This window comes from Delphinapterus leucas, chromosome X (assembly GCF_059928025.1).
Source record: "Delphinapterus leucas isolate spDelLeu-1000000601 "Yukka" chromosome X, BTC_Dleu_Yukka2, whole genome shotgun sequence".
Lineage (NCBI taxonomy): Eukaryota > Metazoa > Chordata > Mammalia > Artiodactyla > Monodontidae > Delphinapterus > Delphinapterus leucas.
This window is the reverse complement of record NC_143150.1, coordinates 946,252-970,211: the sequence shown is the minus strand read 5'-3', so window position 1 is coordinate 970,211 and position 23,960 is coordinate 946,252. Positions and strand designations below refer to the sequence as shown.

Sequence of the window (23,960 nt, the reverse complement as noted above, 5' to 3'; positions counted from 1 at the left end):
CACTGAAGCTTTTGCTTGGGCTGGAGGCCGGGTGAGTGACAAGAGAGGGCGCAGTGGTGGAGGATGTTTAGGAATCTGAAGGCCTTGGTGAGAGGTCTAGAGCAGTTTGTGGGGAAGTGCTGCACTGCTGGCTTGTCACAGCCTCTGCTGCCCGGGACCCTGAGCGCAAGTTGCACACCTGGGCCCTAGACGTGCCAGGATGTACGCCTCCGGGAAGTTCAGTGTGTGTCCACGGTGGGTTCCCATCTGGGGTAAGATGCTCTGGGGTGCTTGTCTACGTGGGCGCTAGCTTCAGGAGACCTGCAGTGTGACTTTTGAGGGCACAACTGCATCTTAGTTCTTTGGAGCTAATGTGACTCTCAGCTGTGTGAACAAGGGAGCAGAGTATTTTGTTCTGGACACATTAGTTTAAACCTGGGCAGCAAGTCTGGGGTGCTCTGAAAACCATGTTGAGAATAAAAGAGAAAGCTAAAAGGAGTGGTTATTAGGAGGAAAGATAGATCTGGTAGACATGTCGAAACCAAGGCCAATGCAAGTGGAAGCAAAGGGCTTCAGAGCACTCTCCCCACTGGAGCAGAAACTGGACGGTCCCCTTACACCTTTGCTCCCAAAGTGTTTTTTGTTTGTTTTGTTTTTTGTTTTGTTTTTTGCGGTACGCGGGCCTCTCACTGTTGTGGCCTCTCCCGTTGCGGAGCACAGGCTCCGGACGCGCAGGCTCAGCGGCCATGGCTCACGGGCCCAGCCGCTCCGCGGCACGTGGGATCCTCCCGGACCGGGGCACGAACCCGTGTCCCCTGCATCGGCAGGCGGACTCTCAACCACTGCACCACCAGGGAAGCCCCCAAAATGTTTTTATATGTTACACACACGTATGTGTTCACATGCACATGCCTGGCCCAGCACACAGGCACCAGCCACGTGCATGTAGGCTTTTATCCTGACTGACCTCTAGGCTTAAGGTCCTCACAAGCCTGAGGGAGACTTGTGAACCCAGCAGAGGCGTCTGGTGTTGGTACCATCCTCCAGCAGCTGCTCCCAGAGGCTTGGGGCACAGGTCGAAACCCAGAGAGTTAAAAGGTACAAGGTCATTGGCGCTTTATTTTAACACAGCAACACTTTTATTGCTTTTGAGGGTTTCGCTAGAGCAGACCTCATCCTATTGCACAGCTGTTTCATTTGGCAGTTTAGAAAGTTGCAGTTAAAGCTTTCTTCAAAGCAAAGACAAATGAAATGCCCAGTGTGATTGAAGGTAAAGGAGTGCAGGCTTCAGAGGGACAGGGTCCATTGCTTTTCCTCCCCGTGTGTACCATCTTTGATCAGCAGCTGTGTTTGGATGGTACTTCCGGACCCCAATTTCCAGAGATCCTTTTGAAATCCTGATCCACGGGGCCCCATCTATCAGGGAAGTCAGAGCCCAGCCCTTCAGAAACCTGAACAAGATGGATACCCACTGGTCATGAGGATAGTTGCAGAGAGCTGGAAGCTGACACAGAGCTAGCTGGGGCGATCCTGTTTGTCTTAAAGCAAGGGGAATGGAGTTCCTAAGGCTCGACAGGGGCCCATAGTCGTTCCCCCTGTTCTGCAAGCTTAGTAAACCCAGGAGACGGGCACCCACTGCGGAGAACTGCATGCCCGGTCAAAGGCTTCTTGCAATTTCTTAAGGGTTTCATCGACGCTGTTATTGACCAGTGAGAGGTCAAAGTAGTGAGCATACTGGCCACGGATGGCCTCGGAGTCCTTCTGCAGCTGCTGCAGGGCTTCCGTCTGTGGAGGAGACAGAGAAAGGGAGGGAGGGGGAGAGAGGGCGCCATGGATGGAGCAGAGATCCACCCGTCTGCACCCCAGCACCACCGATTCCAGTAAAACGTACAAGTACAGTGAGATTGTGCTTCCCCTCTAGCAGATTGCACCAAAGATGAAACTGCATAACATGCTCCTGGCATAGGGACGACCTCTCTCCCCGTTCCCAACACAATCCTGCCTGGAATCTCTCCTACAGATATATTTGCACGAGTCAAACGCCATACGCACAGGGCCATCGACCGTCGTATTATTTATAATAAGTTTTAAACTTAAATAGCCATCAAGAAGGCAATGAGGAGACTAAATGAGTCTGCTACATCCACACGATGGGAGACCACACAGCTACTGAGAAAGACCCAGGGAGGTCCCCACGCACAGGTTCAGTGCAAAGCAAAGCGCCTGTGGGGTGGGTTTGGGGCAGCTCGGCTCTGGGGAGCGGGGAGGCCTTTCAACACGGTCCTGGCCTCCTTCCTGCCCCTCCCCGCACAGCATGCACCACGTGGGCCCAGGGCCGCCTCTGTTCTTCACAGTCCCTGCCCTGCCCCCAGATGCCCCTCTTAAGCCCATGTCGCACCAGTGTCAGGATCTGCTCTTCTGGAACAATGGCCTGGCTAGTGCATTAACACTGTGTGCTTAACAGATGGGACAGGCACACGTGCTCTGGCCCCTGGCCGGGCGGGAAGGGGACAGCAGCAGGCAGGGTTAGGTTTAGGGTCGGGAAGCTGAGCTCTGCTGGCGCTCTGGCCAACGATCCGGACTGATGCCCCGGTCCTCACGGGCCTGGAGAGCGGCCCCCACCACCACCCAGCACAGACCCTTCAGTCCCACCTGAGTGCCCTGGTCAGTGGGTGCGATGAACACAATGAAGGGTGAAAGTTCTGCCGTCCGAACAATCTTCAGGGTCTGGAAAAAGGGAGTGGAGGAAGAAGAGAGGGGAAGAAAAGGAGTTAGCTGTCGTGACGGACCTTTGCGATTGGCATCTTCGGGCCTCGCCAACCCCCGCACCGTCTCCAGCATTTCTGGTCCTGCTGTTCTTCCTCCAGGTGATCCCAGGGAAAGCTCGTGGCACAGATCTGCACTCGCGGGAGGGTCCCACGAGCTGTGCCCTTCAGCACCCTTTTCCCATCCGCTCCCGCCTTCCATGCCTACCCACCTGGGGCTCAATGTCAAGGATGGCGATCTTGTCCTGCTCGTGGATCTGGTGCACTGTTTCAAATTTGGTGCCAAACATGTTGCCCTGGTAGCTGCCAAACTCCAAGAACTCGTTGGCAGCGATGCTTCGCGTCATCTCCGCTGTGGAGACGAAGTGGTACTCCTTCCCGTCTTCTTCACTCTTCTTGGCCGGCCGTGTCGTATCTGTGCACGAGAACCCAAATCCCTGAGCAACTCAGGGCCTCCTGGGCTCCCGAGGGCTCGGACGCTGGCGTCGCCACCGCCACCCCAGCTGCGTTTAGCGCACGGAGTTTCCTGGAGGGGTGTCTCACACAGGACCCCGAGGGGCTGACTTTGGGAAACGAAGAGGACCAGGAAGTCCCCCATCCGCCCAGAACACGTTTAACTGTCAAGAGCCAGAGTACCATCCTCCTCCCTTTATGAAGAAGCATCTCTCAAACACCAACCCCAGGGACACGGAAGCTCAGAAATGAAGAAATGACAGCTGAAAATATTTTAGAAACGGATCTCCAGGCTACAGTCAGGATTTCTGGGAAGTACACTGAAAGTCTCCTTTTCGTTGTTTGGAAAGAAGAGTACTCTGGTTTGCTTTAAACTCACACTGTTAAATGCTGGAATGTCCTTAAGTCACAACGTTTACGATTACTCATGTAAGTGATCCTCTGAGTAAAACGTGCTACAGATGCTGTAGCTTGAGACGCGACCCCCTGGTCGCCTGCGTTATCCTCTGGTCTGTCTCAATGGGCACCTTCTCCCCAATCCACAACTGCCGCGCGTCTTTCTTTCCATCTTATAAAACGATGACTCTTCTTTGACCTGAGTTATCCTCACCTCTTACCCTTTCTAACTCACTTCTCATTCTAACTTATTGAATGGTGGAACTGTCGTGGTTATTTCTACCTCCAAGGCCTTCTGCTTTCTGACCCCAGTGTGTCACTCTGTCCTCAAAGGCAAAACGGAGAAGCAAGGAATAAAAAAAAATACTAATAACAGGTTTAGAATCCAGTTTTCTACACAGATTCGCTCCTGGGAATGCAACTAATCTAAGCGTCCGCCTGACTGCTGGCCTGACCCTTCTCCTACAGCAGCTGCTGGGGTTACGGGGGCCTTACTGAGCGCTACTTTGAGAAAACATTTCATGAAAATTGGTGGCTGTCCTGTAATTTCCTTAGCCACTCAATGGACCGGAAGAGAGCTCTCAGAGTGATTTAGGCATATGAGAAAGTGTTTATAATATAAATTAAAATGAAAGAAAGTAACATAAGTTTTTAATAACATATTATTTGTTTAATCTTTTAAAGCAGTATAAAAATGTTGACCGCTGCTTCTCTTATGTAGACAAACAGCACAGCTACTTTTTTAGTGGGAGCAACTATGGGCACAAATTTGTATCTTTCCAAATTGGCGTTTCTTTTTATAATCAAACATTTTTTAAAAAAAATCACAAAGGAGGGACTTCCCTGGCGGTCCGGTGGTTAGGACTCAGCGCTCTCACTGCTGGGGCCTGGGTGCCATCCCTGGTCAGGGAACTAAGACCTTGCAAGTGGCGCAGCTGAAGAAAAACAAATCACAAAGGAAAAGACAGATGACCACGGCATCGTGTCCTCGAGGCCCCCGAGCTACTCACATGGGGCGGGGTACGCGAACTTGTCCGGGCTCTGGCTGAGCAGGGCGCTCTTGATGTGGCTGCGGCCCACTCCGCTGGCTCCTGCGCAGACAGAGGAGATAAAGGCTTCCATTTCTTGCCCCAGGCACAAAGGTGGGGCTAGGAAGAGGAATGGGATAGGGGTTTTCATCTCTCAGACCCCGAGATGAGCCACAGGTCAAAGCGAGTTGCGTGGCTTCTGGGCTGGTGTCAGGAGGACCGGGGGCTCCAGGCGCTGGGGTCCCAGTTAGGATTCCGAAGACAACTGGCATTTCCGCAGAGGAGCCAGCTACCACATGGCATTTTCTGTTTATTTTTGAAGTATATTTGCCTTACTGGACTCTGAATGCAACTGACTTTTACTGGAAATTTAAACAGAACCCTCATACAGGTCCTCTAACCAACTCATGTTTTCACTCTAAAGATGGGGAGGACCTGGAAGCATAGGCCTGGAGCACCCCTACTGCCGCCAGACGGACAGACAGCCCGAAAGAGTTAGTTGCTGAAAACCATGTGAGGTTTACCCTATGTTGTAACGTGAACCCGGTAAGGACTCAGAAAACTCCTTATATCTGCTCCACGTGGAGGACCCAAGACACCTGCCTTCCCGTTTCCTTTTCTTCCTCACTGCCCTTGTTTTTTTGTTTGTTTGTTTTGTTTTTTTGAGAGAGGGAGTGAGGGAGGTTACGTACTGCAGGCAGGGAAATAAGAACAGAGATGCAGAGATGTACTCTAAGTGGCAAAGCAATGAGAAGATACCGATGAGCACGAGGGTCTTCCTCTTGAACGCAGGGAGCCGAACAACTTCCTCGTAAGAAACAACATCCAACTGATCAAAAACTAGAGACAAAGAAAAGCAAGCCGTGTTCATGCCAGAGCTGGGCACACAGCGAAGGCTGCGACCGGCTATACCGGCTCGGACAGCATCAGGGACAACCTGGATCGTGGATGCCCTTCCTTGGGGTCTGTTTTTTGGTTTTCCCAACCCCCGCACCATATAAACTCAGCACGGCTGTTGGTCAGTCCTCTGGACTCGGATTTTCTCTAATCTTTTGGCCCCCACCCTCTCCACTTCTTCTCCACAGTTCGTTACCCGACGCGCCTGTCATCTCCCCTTATCTCCAGCTCGCGCTGCTGTCCCTTCCTCTCTGCCACCAGCACGATGCTCCGGCCACATCTGCCTCACTGGAGGCCCCTGACATAGCTTTTAGGCCCTGTGCTTTGCTCCTGTCTTTCTCTAGAATGCTCCCGGCAGGAAGGAGGCATTCAATAAATAGTGGCGCAATCGTAGATTATTCTTCACTTGCTATCTACAATCCGCTCAAACGCATTTATAATGTTCATATATTTCCGACCATGGCAGCTAAGGGACAAAGTGTGAATTAGTTCTAAGGAAAACAGGCCACTGTCTGGGGCTGCTCAGACCCTGCAGTTGGCCACACTGATGGCACTGATGTACTGAGAAGGGTCTGGAAGACTGTTGGGTTGGCTCCCTGGGGGTGAGAACGATGTGCCGGGCAGCGGGGAGGCTGGGGAGCGTACTTGCGCTGTGCTTGGCCAGGTACTTGTCTTTGTACTTTTTCTTCTTCCCGAAGGGACTGCAGCTCGGAGCCTCACTCGGAGCAGACTGAGCCCCGCTCGCCACTCGCCTGGAGGGAAGAGATGACCGAGGACATTGGTGGCTTCCTGGTGTAAAAGCCTGTGCCGTCCCTTCTACACAAAACCCCCAGACCCATGTGCCTCCTGCCCTTTGTGTCATCCCAGACCCTGTCCTCCTCCAGCAGAGAAAGAGGGGGCTGCAGTCCCAGCGCGGGCTTAGGGACCTAAAGCTTAGGGAAAGCATTTGTGGCAACACAGATCCACGGATGAAGGGAGAGCCAGTCATCCTCCTTCACCCATAAGGGCCAGTCAGGCTCATCAAGGCATCATTGCCCCCCCCACCCCGCCCATTCTTCCAGAAAAAGCGGAAGGTTGGCCCGGTTGAGAAACAGAAACTATACACAGGATGACAGATTTCGGTAGCTGAGCAGCGTGGCAGCCATGGGTCCCTGCCATTGGCAGCTCACCACTCCTGCAGCTCGGGGGAGGGGATCAGGCCCGCCGACCCCTGGGAGGAGCCTTCCACCCGTCCCTGCCACCAGTTGCTGTCATCCTTGTTGATGATCTGGATGATGTCCCCGGTGACAAACTTCAGCCCCGCCTCCTTGCAAGGGATCAGGTTGTCCTTTTTGGGATCATAGTCAAACTGTGCTCTCATGAACATCTGAAAAAGAAGGCTACTATGTGAAATGCACTTGTTTCCTTGTGAACGCGCCCAAAGTCCCGACCTCACGATCTACTTCTACATGGAAGCTTGTCAGTTACAATACACGGATACACGCGCTCACCATAGCATTATCTATTAGAGCGAAATGTTAGAAACAATCTGATTTTCCAAGAATGGGGAATTAATTAAATACGGCCATCTACAGAATATATTACCATGCAACTATAAAGATCAATTTGTAGAAGAATATTTAATGTCCTGGGAAAATGCTGCTGATATAACATTAAATGAGAATATCATTAAATAAAAACAATACCTAGTATGCTTGAAATTTTAAAAGAGTATTTCTTTATACATAGAAACAAAGACTGAGAGAAGCTATATCAGAATTTAATACCAGTTACCTCTGCTAGGAAGATTAGGGGTAAAAATCCAACCCAAAGAAATAATAAAGAGCAGAAACCAGTGAAACACAAAATAGAGTTGAAAGGATCAAGAAAGGCAACATTGGTTCTCTGAAGATTCATGAAATTAAGGCTGATTAACAAACTAGAGAAGACACCACTTCCCAGTAGAGAGCACAACATAACACCACTATCACAACGGCCAAGATGAAGGAAAAAAGCCCAGATAATTCTAAGTGCTACAGTGACCACGTGGAAGAGCTGGGACTTGCAGCCGCGAATGGAAAACCCTGGAAAGTAGTTCGGCAACATCATGAAAGAGGCACGCAGCCTACAGCTCGTCAGAAATGCACCAAAACTCAGGTATAAAGAGGTTCATGGCAGCACTAAGTTTTGTAAGAACTAAAAAGCTGGAATCACAGAAGGCCCTCCAGAGCATAGTCATACAACAAATGAATAAGAAGGAATCACCTGTTGCTACAGCACAGACTTCACACCGAGTGAACAAAATGAGACACTAAAGGATTCATACTGCATGAGTCAATTTACACAAATTTCAAAAAGGGGCAAAACTCGTCTCTGGAATTAGAAGTCAGGGCTGGCGGGACTGGAAATGGGCACGGGGACTCTTACGGCGCTGGTCACATGGGTGTGTTCAGTTTGTGAAAATTCATCTACTTTTACACTTATGATTTGTGTCCTTTATTGTATATGTGCCCATATATACCAAACCTTCAATTTAAAACAAGTTTTTTAAAAAAGAAAATTATACCATCATATGATAAGTGACCTGTGACAGAAACTTCAGAGTTATTTTTTTAAAACTTCCTTCTTCCACATTTATCTGTCAGGGCCCCGCAGCCCCAATGAGCTGCAAAGGGCCAGTCGTGCCCACGGTCAGAGAAACGCCTGCCAGTTTGTAACACATTTTAGTTTGGTTCAGAGAGTACCAGGCAGCTATGCTTGTTGAGATATTTACAATCACATCATTTCAATCAAATTCGAAGAATACACACTGGGCCTGAATCCTGCCATCATCACAACAGAGAAGATGGTGCCACCTACCTGCAGTGCAGGAAGCCGATTTTGCTGGTTGGGAATTACTTTTAATGAGATCATTCCTTTGGTTTCTTTCTATTAAAAAAGAAAGGTGAAATAAAATTGTCGTGTAAAACGAACCGGGGTGACTGGGGGTTTCATTAAGTCATTTTTCCCCTCCCAAAGTCCTGGGCATTTTTTTCCCAATAGCCATCTTTACTGTACACTTTGAAATCTTGTAGCACAATGCTTCCTCCAAGACAGAAGTGTCATGTGCCCCATAAACCAGCATAACAAAGAATAACGAACAAAGGCTAATAGTTTTCCCTCCTCTGCACAGTCGACCCCCAACAGGTCCCCAGAAGTACTTAAAATGAGCCCTGGCACACAAATAGCCACACATTTCTCCACACCAATAAAGGGTCAGTCATGTGTCTAAATACTTACACACATATTCAGACATGTGTATTTTTGCTGGTTGTTTTTAACAAAAATGGGATTATACTATATGCATTACTCTATGACTTGCTTCCAGGTTGATACATGAAGACCTCACTCACTCTGTCTCATGGCTCTGCCGCATCCCTTGCTCAGCCACCCTCCCCATTACTGGGCGTGTCCACTGTTGCCAGTTTTTTTTTTATTACAATCTGCTGCAGTAGACACCCTTTAACGCGTGTCCTTATATATTTGCATTTGATTTATACAGAATAGAACCCCATGATGGAAATGCAGAGTCAAAGGATAAAAACAATTTTATAGCTATCCTCAAATTACTTTTCTAAAAAACTATAAAAATTCCACTCTCACCAGGAGCATATGAGATTCCCTTTCCCCTGAAATTCTTGCCAGAATTACATGTTAACGTTCGTTTTAAATTTCTGCCAATCTGATGGGTGGAAATTATTTCATGATTGCTTTATTTTGTAATTTTATTACCATAACCAAAATTGAGCACTTTTCAAGAGCTCATTGGCCATATGCTTTTTCTTCTTATATCTTTTGCCCAGTTGTCTAGTTGGTTGTTTGTCTTGTGAAAGCCCAGAGTCCTAACCACTGGACAGCCAGGGAACTCCCTAGTTATTTGTCTTTTTATACAAAGTTTAGAAGCACTTTAAATATTAGAGTTGTTAACTGTCTACCTATTATATGCACAACAAGTATTTCTCCAAGTGTATTGTTCATGGTAACTTTTGCCACGACACAAATTACCTTTTACATAGTTGATTTTATTTACGTAAATCAAAAAGAAGCACAAATGTTGAATGTTCGCATACTTGAAATGCGAAGGGATACAGCTGTGCCATCGGCTCAGAGAAAACACGTGCATCATGTTCTATTGAGAAGTAACCATTAGGCCAAACTGCTCCTCGTGCTGGTGACCATGAAACGATCCAGCCAGTGTCCCGGTGGGAAACAGGTGGCCCGCTCCAGAGGGTGGGAAGACGCTGAATGAAGGGTCTGGGGCACGTGGTCCGACACTGTTTGCAATTGGTGGATATGTCTTGTAAGAGTCGAATTTTCATCTACCTGTTCTCCCTGCAGTGTTTTCTTTTCTAGTCTTTTCTTTGTGGAAGGAACTGGGCCATTGGTCCTATAGAGTTGCTCATAGGTGGGTTATGCCTACTTCAGAGTTATATCTTACAAACCCCTTCACCCTCCACATTCATTTACCAAGGTCCTGTCCGTTCTATTTCTGGTTGTTTGCTTCTTTTCTTCTGCTTGTTTTGGGTTTCATTTGTTTTCCTTCTTCTAGTTTATGTGGGTAGAAGCTGAGGCTGTTGACTGAAACCTTTCTCGTTTTATAATCCAGGCGTTTCCACCTTGGTCCGAGTTCAGTGGCATTCCACAAAATCTGATACACTGTGCTTTCATTTCTGTTCATTTAAAGACAGTGTCTAATTTGCCTTGCGATTTCTCCTATGGCCTGTGACTTCTTTAGAGGGGTGTTAACTTCCAAATATTTAGGGATTTCCAGGTATCTTTCTGTTTTTTATTTCTAATTTCATTTCATTGTGGGTGGACGGTACATTTTTGTATGGTCTGAATCCTTTAAACCTGTTGAGGCTGTCATGTGGCAGAGGGTACACAGTCTATCCTGCAGGATGTGGCAGTCCTGACAGTGTTTGCTTCAAGTATTCTGAATCCTCTGTCATCAGCTACATGAATATTTAGGACGTGAGGCATTTCAAGAAGCAGGGTAAACCTGGTCCCTGTTATTTCATCTGGGTCAGAGGTGAGGTCTATCCTTAAACAGCCATGCTTCAGAGCTCTCTAAGGTTCAGTTTCCTCAGCTCTGGTTCAAAGTAAACTTTTCCCTAAGTTGCTATTTTCTGCTTCATTCCCTGGCTGGTACCCTGGCATCTCCTTGCTGAGTGCCTGAGGGGTGCTTCCTACCAGCCGTGACCAATTACACCCGACTACCCCATGTGTGTTTTCCTGCTTTGGTTACAGGAAGGGTCTCTGCTGTGTTCAGGGGCGGACAGGGATGGTGAAGAATCTCGAGAGGCAAACACCCAGCACGATGCCCGGCACAACTGCGTCTAAAGAGCACATTCAACGTTTCACCTATTATAGCTCAGCTGTTCTCTGTAACAAATCTATGACATAAGAACAGCAATTACTACCATCTTCATTTTACAGATGACCTAGAGAAGTGAATTCACCTGCTCCAAATCACAGGGCTGGAGTAAAGGAGAGCGGGATTCAGAGCTGCCATTGCAGTCCAACACTCTTTCTAGACAGACACTCTGGGTCTTTTGCCTTGTTTTAGAAGTTTACTAAATGAAGACAGAGAGCTGTCATTTCTTGCACAGAATAAAGACTAGCAGTGGTAAGAGGCCCTTCAATGAGGTATAAACACTTTCACAGAAAAATGAGGTACACAGACACCAATGCGGATCGATGCTTCACGAAGACAAGGGCATAGTGAATACCCACCATTGCCTTCTGCAGCTGATCTACTGAGTGATTAGTCACGTTCGTGCCGTTGATTTCTAGGATCTCATCTCCGACGTGAAGGGAGCCTACCAACAGAAGAACAAACGTTCAGACGAAAGAGGTGTCAACAGAAGTCAAAACGCCACAGAGAAGAAACCATGATCTAGAGCATGTTGTACGACAGACTGTAGAACACACAGGGTTGAAACCATTCAACCATGAGAGATGGGAATGTTCTGTTCATGGCCTTCAGGGACCTAGCAAGACAGGCACTCGACGGTTTAAGATTATGTCATCTTCCTTGACCTCAGGACTCCAACTGCAAAATAAAAGCACTTGGTCCTGAAAGTGTCCTGGAACTAGAGTCCCCCTGACGTCAGGGGGCTATGACACAGCTGAACACACTCCAAGGAACAAGAAAGCTCAATGTTTCTCTGTTGTTTAGCTAAGACCTCCAAATGCTACCAAGTGGTAAAGTTAATCACTGTTTAGATTCTATGTGAAGAATGGGTATCAATACCTGTGCTACCCTTGATACACAGAAAAGCACTTTTACTAAATGATGCATCTGCAAATTGACGGCAGCTTCACATGGAGATACAACAGTTACCTGTCGTTATTTGTTAATATCTATTTTCTCAGTTTATTTATTTTTTCTTTTATTTTATTTTTGGCCGTGCCATGTGGCTTGTGGGATCTTAGGTCCCCGACCAGGGATGGAACCCGCACCCTCGGCAGTGAAAGCGCGGAGTCCTAACCACTGGACCGCCAGGGAATTCCCTATTTTCTCAGTTTAACTGGTAGCCTCAGGAGGTAGAGATGGTCTGTTTTCTTCACTGCTATGTGTTCACAGTCTAGTGCAAGGGGTTGCATATAGTAGTTGCTCAAATGTTAACTAACTGCAAAAGTATTGGCATAAATAAGTGTATGAGAATGCTCAGAGGGAGCGACAGTGGCGCTGGGTGATTCATCATTCGAAAGAGCCAGTCATTACGGTACAAAAAATCTCTTGGCACGCACACAAATGCTCCCTGTTTTGAACACTATAAGCTTCGTGCCCCTCAGCCCTGAACAGGGAGTAAAGGATGAATCCCTGAACAAAACACGCCTGTACCTTGTCTGTGAATCATGCCGCCGTGGAGGATTCTGGCCACCGTGCAGGACTGCTTCTCATTCAGCTTCAGCGTGATTCCCTGGAAGATAGACGAGGGCACAGCAAGTTTAACTGCAAGCTCTTTCTGAGTTGATCTTTAAGACAACTTAAGGCAGCTTCTTGGGAGAAATATTTTCTGTCTGCACACGAGGTGTCATCAGTTGGCAGGGGCAAGAAGCCTGCCATGAGGGGCCTGGGGTGGGGAGGAAGAGGGATTACCATGGGCTCCGCGGTGACCTTCTCGAACTGGATGAGCCGCACCTTCCGAGCCTCCTGGCCCTGGGCCCGGGTGGGGCTCCCCGGGGCGGCAGGCCCGTTGGTGTACATGTCCTCCGTCACGGCGCTCAGCTGGGGTGACACAGTCTGTCGGGTCAAAACAGCAGAGAAATGTATGAAGCAAGCAGCCGTCGGGTCATTGTTGCACGTCTAAAACCCCAAAGGCTCAGCAAACCAACGCTTATCTCCTAAGGCTGGTGGCCAGTTGCATTAGACTTGATGTGAAGCATTATTTATCCAAGTGGCTACCCCTGCCATCAGCCCGAGACGACACATCAACTGTGACCCCTTGACCCCGACCATGAAGACAGCAATGCTGGACGGATTACACTCTAGAAAGATGTCTTTAGTATAAATCTGAAGTAATTTAAGGCCCGTGGCCTTGGCAGGAGGGCACACAGAGGGATGGATTTTGTAATCCATGGTGTTGGGTCAACCCTGCACAGGCCAAGGGCACGTTGGTCCCCACATCACTTTATATACAGAACTAGTTCCAAACGTGAAAGGTAAAACCACCAAGCTTTGAGAAGAAAGCACGATACATCTTCAAAACCTGGGAGGAGGCAGAAAACTGTAAAAAAACGAAAACTAAAACTACAAATACTTTAAAGTTAAGAATATCTGTTCGTGGAGAAACTCCACTGAGACAGGCAAAGGTTTAGTAGACACAGAGAGCAATAATCAAAAAGCATACAATTGATCTCATCAAAACTAAAAACTTCTCACCAAAACTCTCAGCCCGAGTACAAAGACTTCTACCTACAACATGTAAAGAATTCTTCTCACTCGATAACAGGATGATGAGCAATGAAAAGATGGACGAAATGTCTGAACAGACTCTTCACTAAAGGCCTACGAAGAGCCAACGTCACCGTGATACCACTCCGCAGCCACTAGGGAGCGTACAGGGAAAAGGACAGATGTTGGAACCGCCCAGACATCGCCAGTGGGAACGCTAAATGGCGCAGCCCCGTGGAAAAGAGTGTGGCGATTTCTTATATCAAGTTAAGCATTCGTTGACCCTATGCCCTGGCAACCCCACTCCTAGGTGTTCACCCACAGAAAGGCTTGCACACAGTTCACAGCAGCTTTATTCACTATAGCTGAAAAGTCCACCTGCAGGAGGAGACCATTCATGCGGTTTTAGAACAAGCAAAAAAAACTACAGTAAAAAAAATTTAAGACAGTGGTTGCCTCTCATAGGATGGGAAGGGGTAGGCTGGGTAAGGGCGTGACAGACCTTCTGGAGTGGTGATGTTCCAAACTGTGACCAGGGTTGCGTTGCACAGGTGTATGCATTTGTTAAAACTCATCCAGTGCATTTCACTGTATGTAAACTTAACCACAAAATTTAAAAAAGAACCATAAATACTGAACCCTAGCCGATGATATGCATGCTGAAGCTTTTAGGGGTGAAGTGTTCTGATCTTTGCAACTTATTTTGAAGTGCAAAACAAAAAAAAAGGTGAATGGATGGTTTGGGGATGGATATGTGATAAAGCAAACATGGCAAAATGTTAATGGTAGAATGTAGGAGGTATGGCTAATGGAAGTTGCTATAAAATTGTTTCATCTTTTCAGTGAGATTGAAAATTTTCAGATAAAACATTGGAAGGGAATGGCACTAAGACAGTGAAGAGGCCATGGAGCAGGGAACTGGAACCCTCGTGTGGTGTTCTACTGTGGATGGACTTTGGGGCGCTTCCAGGTTTGGGCTTTTAAGAACAGCGTTGCTCTGAGACCACACGCCAACGAGAGTAAGTGGCTGCTGCACAATATGAATAAATCTCCTTGAAGAGACAACAGTCAATCAGAAACCACACGCAGAAGGAAGAGGCCCGGCCCTGGTTTGTGTGAGGACCGAGCTGAAAATGGATTGTGGCTGCAATCCAGCCGCACCTGGGGGTGCCCCTCAGACACCGTGGGGAGGGAAGACCTTCCCAATGGGTGGAGCGGTGAGCAGGACACCTCGTCAGCCACTTGGTGGCAAAGGAGAAGCGGGAATATCCCCAGGTGGGAACAGCTAGACCTATCTGTCTGTCTACAGAACGAGGGAAGTACTGACAAAGAGAAACTGCCTTGTGTGGCAACTAGAACTTCAAAAACCTCTCATGACGTTGAGTTCCACGGCACTGCTATTAAAGCAGAATTGTCTAACAAAGGGCTATATTTAGAAAAGTGACTTATGAGACCTGGGAGCCCAGAACCACACAGAACTTCAAGGTCGTCTACAGTACATAAGCCATTAATACAGTTACCACTGCATCTGTGCGGGGGCATCCTGGCACACAGACACCAGGTAGCCCTGAAAAGGAGGTTCAGAGGTTAATCTGGAAGACATATTAAGTGGAAAAAAAAAAGAGTGAGGAAAGGTATGTTATCATCAGCATAAACAGTGAAAGATAAGAATATCTTCATATTTGCTTGTAAATGCATCATCTCCCTCTGGAAAGAGACATGAACAACAGGGAGGAACTGGGTGACTAGAGAAGGAGGTGAGAAGTAAACTGTATTCGTTTCATTTCAAATTAATTTCTAAACAGGCAAATGAAAGCCTATTATTCCTAAAGCCCTACAAAGTACAATGCTTTCTATTCTTGCAAGATAGAATTTTCCTAAGTGATTGTGATTTAGGTTCAAGTTGGCAGCCTAAGTACTCGCGTGTAGCCTGGACCCTGTTTAAATGAGACCAAAGGGGGGAGGGTAAATAGAAACCCACAGACAAAAAACAGGAAGTCATCAGGGATGAGACATTTCAAAAATTTTTCCAGAAGACAGCAGAGCCTGGAACGTGCACACAGGAGGAATTGGCCGGGGCACAACGGGCTGGGGCTCGGGCTTCTGAGAAAACGTCTCCTGAAAAGCTGCCCACCCAACCTACAGCTCCACTTTCAAGGCAGGAAGAAGGAAGAAGGGCCAGGCCAGTGGCATCTGTCCCTGAACTTCCCCAGTGGATATCTGCTCATGGCTCATCAGCCAGAACTGCAGAACACAGCGTGGCCATCCCAGGCTGCAAAGGGGGCTGAGAAAATAAGAACTGAGTTGGGCATCTTGCCGCCCCGAACAAGATCAGGGAGGAGCTGGGTCAGCAAGAAGTGGACTAAAGCTGTTGGGTCAGCAACCGGTCAGAATAATACAAAAGCCTTCACTAACTTTCCCTTTTTACAATCTACCTACAGCAAGTCACGAAACGACATTAAGGTCCACACACACATGACAGAGAAGAGATAAAGGGAAGGGCTACCGATCCTGTGACTACAGTGAGAGGGAAAGTTGATGAAGGAATGAATGTAGAATTTAAGGTTCTGCTTTATTTTGTTTCGTTTAGTAACAATCAGAAGACCCGTCCCTGTGGAACCTGCCCCCCTGCAGATGGGCACACGCTCTCTAGCTCACTCTCCACGGCACCCTGGGAGGAAAGCTAAGCATGAGCTGTGGATCCTCCTGCATCTGGGATGTTATTTTTTACCCACAAGTGGCTTCACTCACCCGATCCCTGCAGGTTACATGAAAAAAGTACCTGTGGACGACATGTAATGTACGTGATGTAAAGGCACAGGCCCTTGAACAGCTAAGACAATTTTGAAAAGGAAGACAGTAGAAGGAATCAGTCTACCTGGTTTCAAGATTTATATGGTTACAAATAATCAAGACGGTGTGGTCTGGTAGAGGGACAGACATAAAGATCAATGGAACAGGAGAGAGAGCCCAGAAACAGACCCACACAGATACGTCCAGTTGATTTTGACAAGGTGCAAAGGCGATTCAATGGAGGAAGGGTAGTCTTTTCAACAAATGATGCTGCAGCAATTGCACACCCATAGGCAAAAAAAGAGACACTGAACTGGACCTTTAAAATGGATCATGGACTTAAATGTAAAATGTAAAACTACAAAACTTTTTAGAAAAAAACATAGACAGTCATCAGGGTTTAGGGCTAGACAAGAGTTCTTAGACTTGGCACCAACAGCGGGATCCATAAAAGGAAAAACTGATAAATTGGGCCTCTTAAAAATGAAAAGCTTTACCCCTGTAACAGCCTATGTGAAGATGATGAAAAGACAAGATGTGGACTGAGAGAAAACATTCACAAACCCCACATCCAATGAAAAATTCTAACATCTAGAGTACATAAAGAATGCTCCATATGCAACAATAAAAACAATCTAATTAGAAAACGGGCAAAAGACATGAACAGGTATTTCACTAAAGAGGATATGTAAAAGGAAGGATGGCAAATGAGGACATGAAAAGACGTTCAATGTCATTAGCTATCAGGGAGAAATGCAGATTAAAACCATAATGAAATATACCACTACACACCTATCAGAACAGCTAAGATAAAAATTGGTGACAAGACTAAATGCTGGTGAGGGTGCAAAGAAACTGAACCTCTCATCCATGGCTGGTGGGAATGTAAAATGTTACAGCCATTTGGGAAGAGAGTTGGGAACTTTCTTAAAAAACTAAATGACTACTTTACAACCCAGCAATGGCACAAGACAAAAGTTTGTGCAAAATGTGTACATGAAGGCTCATAACAGCTTTATTTGTAGTAACTCAAACCTGGAGACAAGGAGAACAGCCTATAATAGGTGAGCAGTTCAACAGACTGTGGTCTATCCATACCTCGGGACGCTTCCCAGCAATAAAAAATTGCATACAATATGATTCCAGTTATATAACATTCTAGAGATGGCAAAATTATAGAGGAGGAGAACAGATTAGTGGTTGCCAAGGGGACACGGGGAGATGTGACTATAAAGGGGTGGCACCAGGGAGGTCTCTGTGCTGATGGAACAGTTCCGTATCTTGATTGTGGTGGTGGTTACATATATTCAGACATGTGACAAAATGGCACAGAACTACACTCACACGTCATACCAATGTCAAGTCCATGGTTTTGACGGGGTACTATTTTTGAGCTTGTAGTAGACAGACGTGAAGTTTTTGCGTAAAAGAACTAGCAAAATGGCTGGCAAGTCGCACTTGTTTGCAACCGAAGAGCTATAACTAAGAGAGCACAGTACCAAAGAACGGACAGAGGCAACAACCAATCCTTGAGACATCTGCAGGGTACAGGATCAGTTTCCAGACTCTGGGATGGGTAAGTAAGAGGCCACAACACACAGTGACCAAATAGCTCCTCAAAGCATTGCCCACGGCAACCTGGAACCATGTGGTTAAAACTCTTCAAAGCTAGGTAGCTATTGCCACAGACCCATTTAAAGAGAATAAGATCAAACAGCTCCCTAAGTAGACTCAAGAAAACCAGAGGAAAAGCAGCGTCAAGCTGGAAGGAAGAATTCTTTCTCTCAAATTAAGCGTCTGTACTAGTTGTATATTTTTACCATGCACATGTGTTAAGAGACTGAATGTACAGAATGAGGAATTCAAGGATTGCTGACTGAATGACTGCTGTGAATACACAAAGAGCTCAAATCTCAAATCTCTGGCCTCAAAGCATGAAATAAAACTTAGGATTTTCCTTGATCCTGACTTACAAATCTTTTTTCACTAGTAGTTGTGGGGCTGAGAAAGCTGAAAAACAAACTCAGAAATTAATCCTATGGATCTATCAGCATCTACCATTTATCTGTGTCAGCAACCAAAGCAGGTACTGGTGGCCATAAAATCTGAAAACATAGATCAGATTATTTTATCATGTGCCGTAAAGTGCCATCAATAAACCATTTATGATGATTCACCTGTGTTTCGAGACGCGCTGGGCCCGTCTACAGTGACAGGTTCGAAAGTCTCAGTCCACGGAAGACAAAATGACCTTTGCAAGGGGCCGACGCCTACGTGATTGTGCGCCTGGAACAGGCAGATAAAGCGGCACCCTCCGCTCATCGCCTTCTCATTCGGCTCCATGACACAGATTGCTTTTAACACATCAGCCTTTAAATTAAGGACTCAGCACCCAGGAAAGTTCAAGACTTGCTATCTCAAAGGCTGGTCTTTTAAATGTGCTTATTCATCAAGACGTCCCCCTTCGAGATGACTCAGAGCCACTATCATGCTCACCCAGAAGCTGCAAATGATGAGTAAGATAAACGCAACCCTCCGACATGGCGACCAAAGAACCAACTAGCAACAGTGAGGCTTCCCTGACTGCTCAGCAAGAGGGGGCCAGCCTCTCCTCAACAGCACCTGACATGCAGGAAACTCCCTCAACCAGCCCCCTGCACCCCTCACCACAGACAATCCCAGGAGCAGGGCTAGACAGACAGACAGATGTGCACGGAGCCAAGGTGCTTCCTTGACCCCAGCCGTGGGTCTGAGACCACACCAAAGGCAGGACACGTCCACAAGAGTTCAGCTGGCCCAGACCCAGCTTTGAAGAAATGGGAAGGTTACCCGCCTGCCACTCAGGGTAACTAACTTGTCCAGGTTGACAACTTAGACTGCAGTTTGTCCCCTGTCCCATCTGTCCATCCGTCCACTGGCCACGTGCCGGGCACCTGTCCTGCCCCTGAACTGCTCTAACTTTTCTTGTTTCCATAGCTGGTAATACGTTCATTCCAACGTGCTACAAATATTTCGTTTGTTTGCTTTGTCGCCCCAAAGCTGAGCCGTTTTTCAATCCTTACCAGCCCCACGACCACCAAGTGATGCTGAACAATGTGGTCAAAGGTACTAGATGGCATTTTGCAGAGTTCACTTCACAACTTTGAGCCCAGCCTTCTTCCCCGCCGCCCCAGCAGGACGGGGGCAGCTCTGCAGCCTCTCGGCCTTTAATCACACACACTGCCGGGGTGGCAACGCCTGTGCGCTGAAACCCCCTTCGGAGGAAACATCTGCAGCGGGTTCAAAGGGCAGAGGCAGTGGCTCAAAGGAAGTTGGGATTAAAAAAGAGATGAAAAACAAACTTGGCGGCGGGTGGCTTTCCCACCCAAACAGTCAGATTAAGAGCCGGTGACAGCGAATGGAGGAAAGAACAAACATTTGTTCAGCCTACTGTTAGGCTCTTTGCCAACTGTTTCCATGTGGAGACTTAGAAGAAGGCCCAGGCCAAGAAGGCAAGTGATCGCCGCAGACGGCAGGCAAGGTCAGGCTCCACTTTGGGAAAGAAAACAAGAAAAACTATGAGAAAACCGAGAGGGCTCAAGGTACCAGAAACAGCTGAGCATGGTTTCACCACAAATGACAAGAGCTGGGGAAGAGTTGGGGAAAGAGGAGCGCCTCTGAGCCAGAATTTTCTGGCAAGTGACTTTTGAGCAAAAACCTATACAGACGACCCTTGAGCAATGACGGGTTTGAGCTGCATGGGTCCACTGACACGCGGATTTTTCCCAAAGTAAACACTGCAGTGCTACACAATCCGTGCTTGGTGGCCTCCACGGATGGGAGTTGTGGTCACAGAGGAGCCGTTCCAGCGGCAACTGCGTATGTACTTTGCTCATGTGTATTTCTCTATGGGAAGGAAAAACGGAAAAGTGAAGACTCAGAAAAGAAAATGTCATGTTACAAAAGTTGTATTCTGGTTCCCTAATTCAGAGCATTTCTTCCCATTTCCCACCTCTGGGGTCACTTCCCCTCCTTTTTTAGCAACAGTGAAAGATTTGAGCAACTCACTGCTTAGGGGAAAAAAATCTCTGCAGTCAATGAAATGTCAAATGATTTCATCTCCCTTTGCCCCAGGGGACATTTGGTAGCAGTGTCTCAAGACCCCCGTCAACCCTGAATGTCCCCTGCCTGGAGCGCTATTCACCAGTGACGTCCTGGCCCCTGCACAGCAGGTGATGCTGCGTCTCCCCGCCCAGGAGCCCACAGACAGCTCTTCTGAGTGGAAACTCACCTGCAGCCTGACATTTCTTAGGTCATTTCCCATGTGGGACAGGCCCAAGTGAACTTTCAGGGACTTTCAACGTATTGCTTCAGTTCATGGGAGAAGGGCTACTTCAAACAGGACTGAAGAGAAAAGTAGGAATTTTACAACCAATCTTATGTGCACTAAGGGATTACAAAAAAGAACAAGGTCAGAGAGAGCTCATAAAACGTTTCTCCAAGGAAGGAAACATGTACTTAAATATGGGAGACAGGCTACACTTCAAACCTACTGCAAACTTATATTTTGACAATATTTTTTTTTTTTTTTTTGCGGTACACGGGCCTCTCACCGTTGTGGCCTCTCCTGTTGCGGAGCACAGGCTCCGGACGTGCAGGCCCAGCAGCCACGGCTCACGGGCCCAGCCGCTCCGCGGCATGTGGGATCTTCCCGGACTGGGGCACGAACCCATGTCCCCTGCATCGGCAGGCGGACTCTCAACCACTGCGCCACCAGGGAAGCCCGACAATACTTTTTCAATACAAAATGTCGACTATAATCAGAGGTGAAACTTTGGGCTTCCAGTCTTTAGAACTTTTATAGAAAGCAATCTCCCTAAATGAAGCCTTTGGCAACATGAGTTTATGAACTCCTTTAAAGCCAACAACTTCCTTACAACTTTTCTTGGTTCTTGCTAGGACAGCAAAACGTGCTACTGCTGCTGGACAGGCGTTATGTCAGGTCAACATCACCGCAACCCTCTAAGCAGGTCCATTTTACAGAGAAGAGAAATCAAAGGCACAGGCAGAGCCCAGGGTTGGCAGCAGAGACTGCTAAGAGCCCCAGAGGGAGGGTGAACCTCAGGAAGTAAGAGTCAGCAGGTTCGTGGGGTCAGGCCACCTTTCATCGTGTGGAGATTCTTCTTCCAGTCTCCACACCTTGGCAGGTCTGGATGCTTTGCATTCAGTGCTTTACCAAGTTTTCTTATTTCATGTTCAAATCCTTTCATACACTCAAGCAAACTGACTAAGCAATAGACTGTATCTGGTATTTTTGCAGGATCAACTCACAGCTCCACAAAAACTGCTTATTACTCAGAGGGCAGTGAAAGGGCCTCTTTTCAAAACCGCACACGACTTCTCCAGCCTCCCCACCAGGAGCAGACAGGTCTACACAGGGTCTGGGCACTGAGTTACAGGTGACACTCAGGTTTTGCTAAGTGAAAAGAGCCAGAAAGAAAAGCCTGCATATGTTTGGAGTCTATTTATAAGACAGTCTAAAAAAGGCAAAGTGGTAGTGTTTTCCAGAAGTTGCCAGGGTGGCTTCCAGGTTTCCGGGGAAATGAACCTAAAGGACCATCAGGGAACTTTCTGGAGTGACACAAATGTTCTACATTATGATTACGGTGATGGCCACATGATGGGATGCATCTGTCAAATGTCATTGAACTGCACAATCAAATCCGTGAATTAGATGTATGCTAAAGTAAACCTCAATAAAGTTTCCAAAAGAAAATTTAATAAAGAGAGGTGGTTTTTTTGGGGGGGGAGTGAGTTAAGGCTCAGCCAAGTGAGCTGATTGTGGGGAAGAAAAAAAAATCCCATGTCCAAACTTATGAGGAACCAAGTAGTTTTAGAGCCTGAGCCCCTCCTAGGGTACATGCTGCTGCATAACTTCCAATTTTGTCTTGTCAGCTGAATAACCAAGGTCTTCCCCACGGGTTCATCCTGATTTGCAATGACAGACAGGTGTGAATGCAGAGACCTGAGCTGATGCCACCCAGCCCAGAGCCCACGGCTCTACAGTCTGCTTTACTTTGTGGATCTTCAGTTTCCTCATGAGTGAAAGTGGATGGCTATGCTGAATCGCATGTCCACCTCTTAAGTCACTTATTAATTCAGCAAACATTTCTGAGGACCCACTTACCAGGCATTTAAAATGTAAAAAGTGAGTGTGAAACGGCCCTGCCCTGGAAGATCTTGTAGTCTAGGAAAAAGATTCACACTGTGAGTTCTGAGGCTGAGTTATCAAAGGCAAGATAGCTTCTGCCTGGCCCTCTATCTCTGTCTGTGTGTCTCCGTGGACATCCTTTCTTGGAACCTGGCCACTGTGTTGTGAGAAGGCCAGGGGACATGGAAGGGCTGCTGGTCGGTGCTGCTGATGGCTGACAATGCGACAGAGCGTCGGCCTTCAGATGAGTGAGTGAGCGAGCATCCTGGTGGCCGTGCCCTTGTGGGAGAGACCCTGAGTGACAACCTTACCTTGCTGGGTCCTCGCCACACCCAGAAGAATGAGAGATAACAAGAAAATTATCAACCCTTCCCTCTGGGAATCTTTGAGGATGGAGGTGATGAGCTATTTATGGGCCATCATAGGAATCTGGGGGGCAGAATTACCTGTGAGATGACTGTCCACAAACAGACACAGGGGTCCACCCATCTGCACCCCAGCACCAGGGGCCCTGCCTAAATGCACAGGGACGGTGAGTGAACACTTTGGGGCCAGCGTTGGCTTTTACAACCCTTTCTGCTGACACAACCACCAAGCAGTCCTACTCTCGGATGTGTTCCTTACAGTCTTTCTGTGACCCTGACTTCCGTCCACGAAGAAGTTTCCCTTGACCTTAATCAGCTCTCGGTCGAGGCCGCGGCCTCTCCCGATTCTCGCCTAGAGGCGCTACTGGGGGCCACCAGCCACCGCGCCCGGAGTCCCGCCCGAACCCCGCCACCCGCCGCGGCCTCCACCCCGGGGGCAGGACCCCCGAGGGCAGGGTGGCGGGCGGGGAGGGACCGCGGCCGGAGGCGCGGCCTAGAGACGAGGACCGGCCCGCATCCCGCGTCGGGCCCCGGGGGCAGCTTACCTCGGGCCGGCTGCGCTTCTGCAGCAAGTGCTCCAGGTAGAGGTCGGAGAGCGCCGTGCGCATGGCGCCCCCGCTCTCGCCCTCGCTCGCCTTCAGCGTCATCTTGCGGGACCTGGGACGCCGGGCGCTGGGACGCGGGGACGCGGGGACACGGGGCCGGACAGAGCCTGGAGCGGCAGGGCCCCGGGCCTGCGGCGCGGAGGCGGCAGAGGCGGCGAAGGCGACTGGGAAGCGGCGCGGCTGGTCAGTCACCACCCCGCAGGCTGTGCGCCGAGAGCGCGGGGGAGGGGCTCCGCCCACGCCCCACCCTCGCCACGCCCCTGCCCCCGCCTCCCGTCTCCCCCCTCCCCCTGGGCCCCGCGGGCCCCTGGCGCGCTACGCACCTGAGGGCCGGAAGGAGGCGCTGTTCCCGCCGAGGCCCCTGCGGCTGAATCCCAGAGGGGTCATAGGAAAAAGCACACCGCTCCCAAACCGCAGAGGACCCACAGCCTGGGGCGGGTTGAGTGCTCGACCTACACCCGGGCCGAATTCGTGGGGATGGCAGGGGAGCATCCGAGGGCTGCGACGGCCGCCCCTCCGACTCCAGGCTCCACCCAGAAACCGATGTGGGCACAGGACTTTGAGAAAAGGC

At 48.5% G+C, this 23,960-nt stretch overlaps 1 protein-coding gene across 1 annotated transcript; it reads right to left on the bottom strand.

Moving 5' to 3' along the window:
* Positions 1-1,423: 1,423 nt before the first annotated feature.
* Positions 1,424-23,598, bottom strand: MPP1 (MAGUK p55 scaffold protein 1). The gene is made up of 12 exons (XM_022566284.2): positions 23,330-23,598; positions 12,642-12,785; positions 12,384-12,462; positions 11,270-11,355; positions 8,357-8,425; positions 6,688-6,884; positions 6,164-6,270; positions 5,381-5,461; positions 4,604-4,684; positions 2,957-3,159; positions 2,632-2,706; positions 1,424-1,764 (listed from the first exon to the last, which is right to left on the bottom strand). The coding sequence occupies exons 1-12, from the start codon at positions 23,429-23,431 to the stop codon at positions 1,588-1,590; spliced, it is 1,401 nt and encodes a 466-aa protein (XP_022421992.1). The 5' UTR covers positions 23,432-23,598; the 3' UTR covers positions 1,424-1,587.
* Between the last annotated feature and the right edge of the window lie 362 nt (positions 23,599-23,960).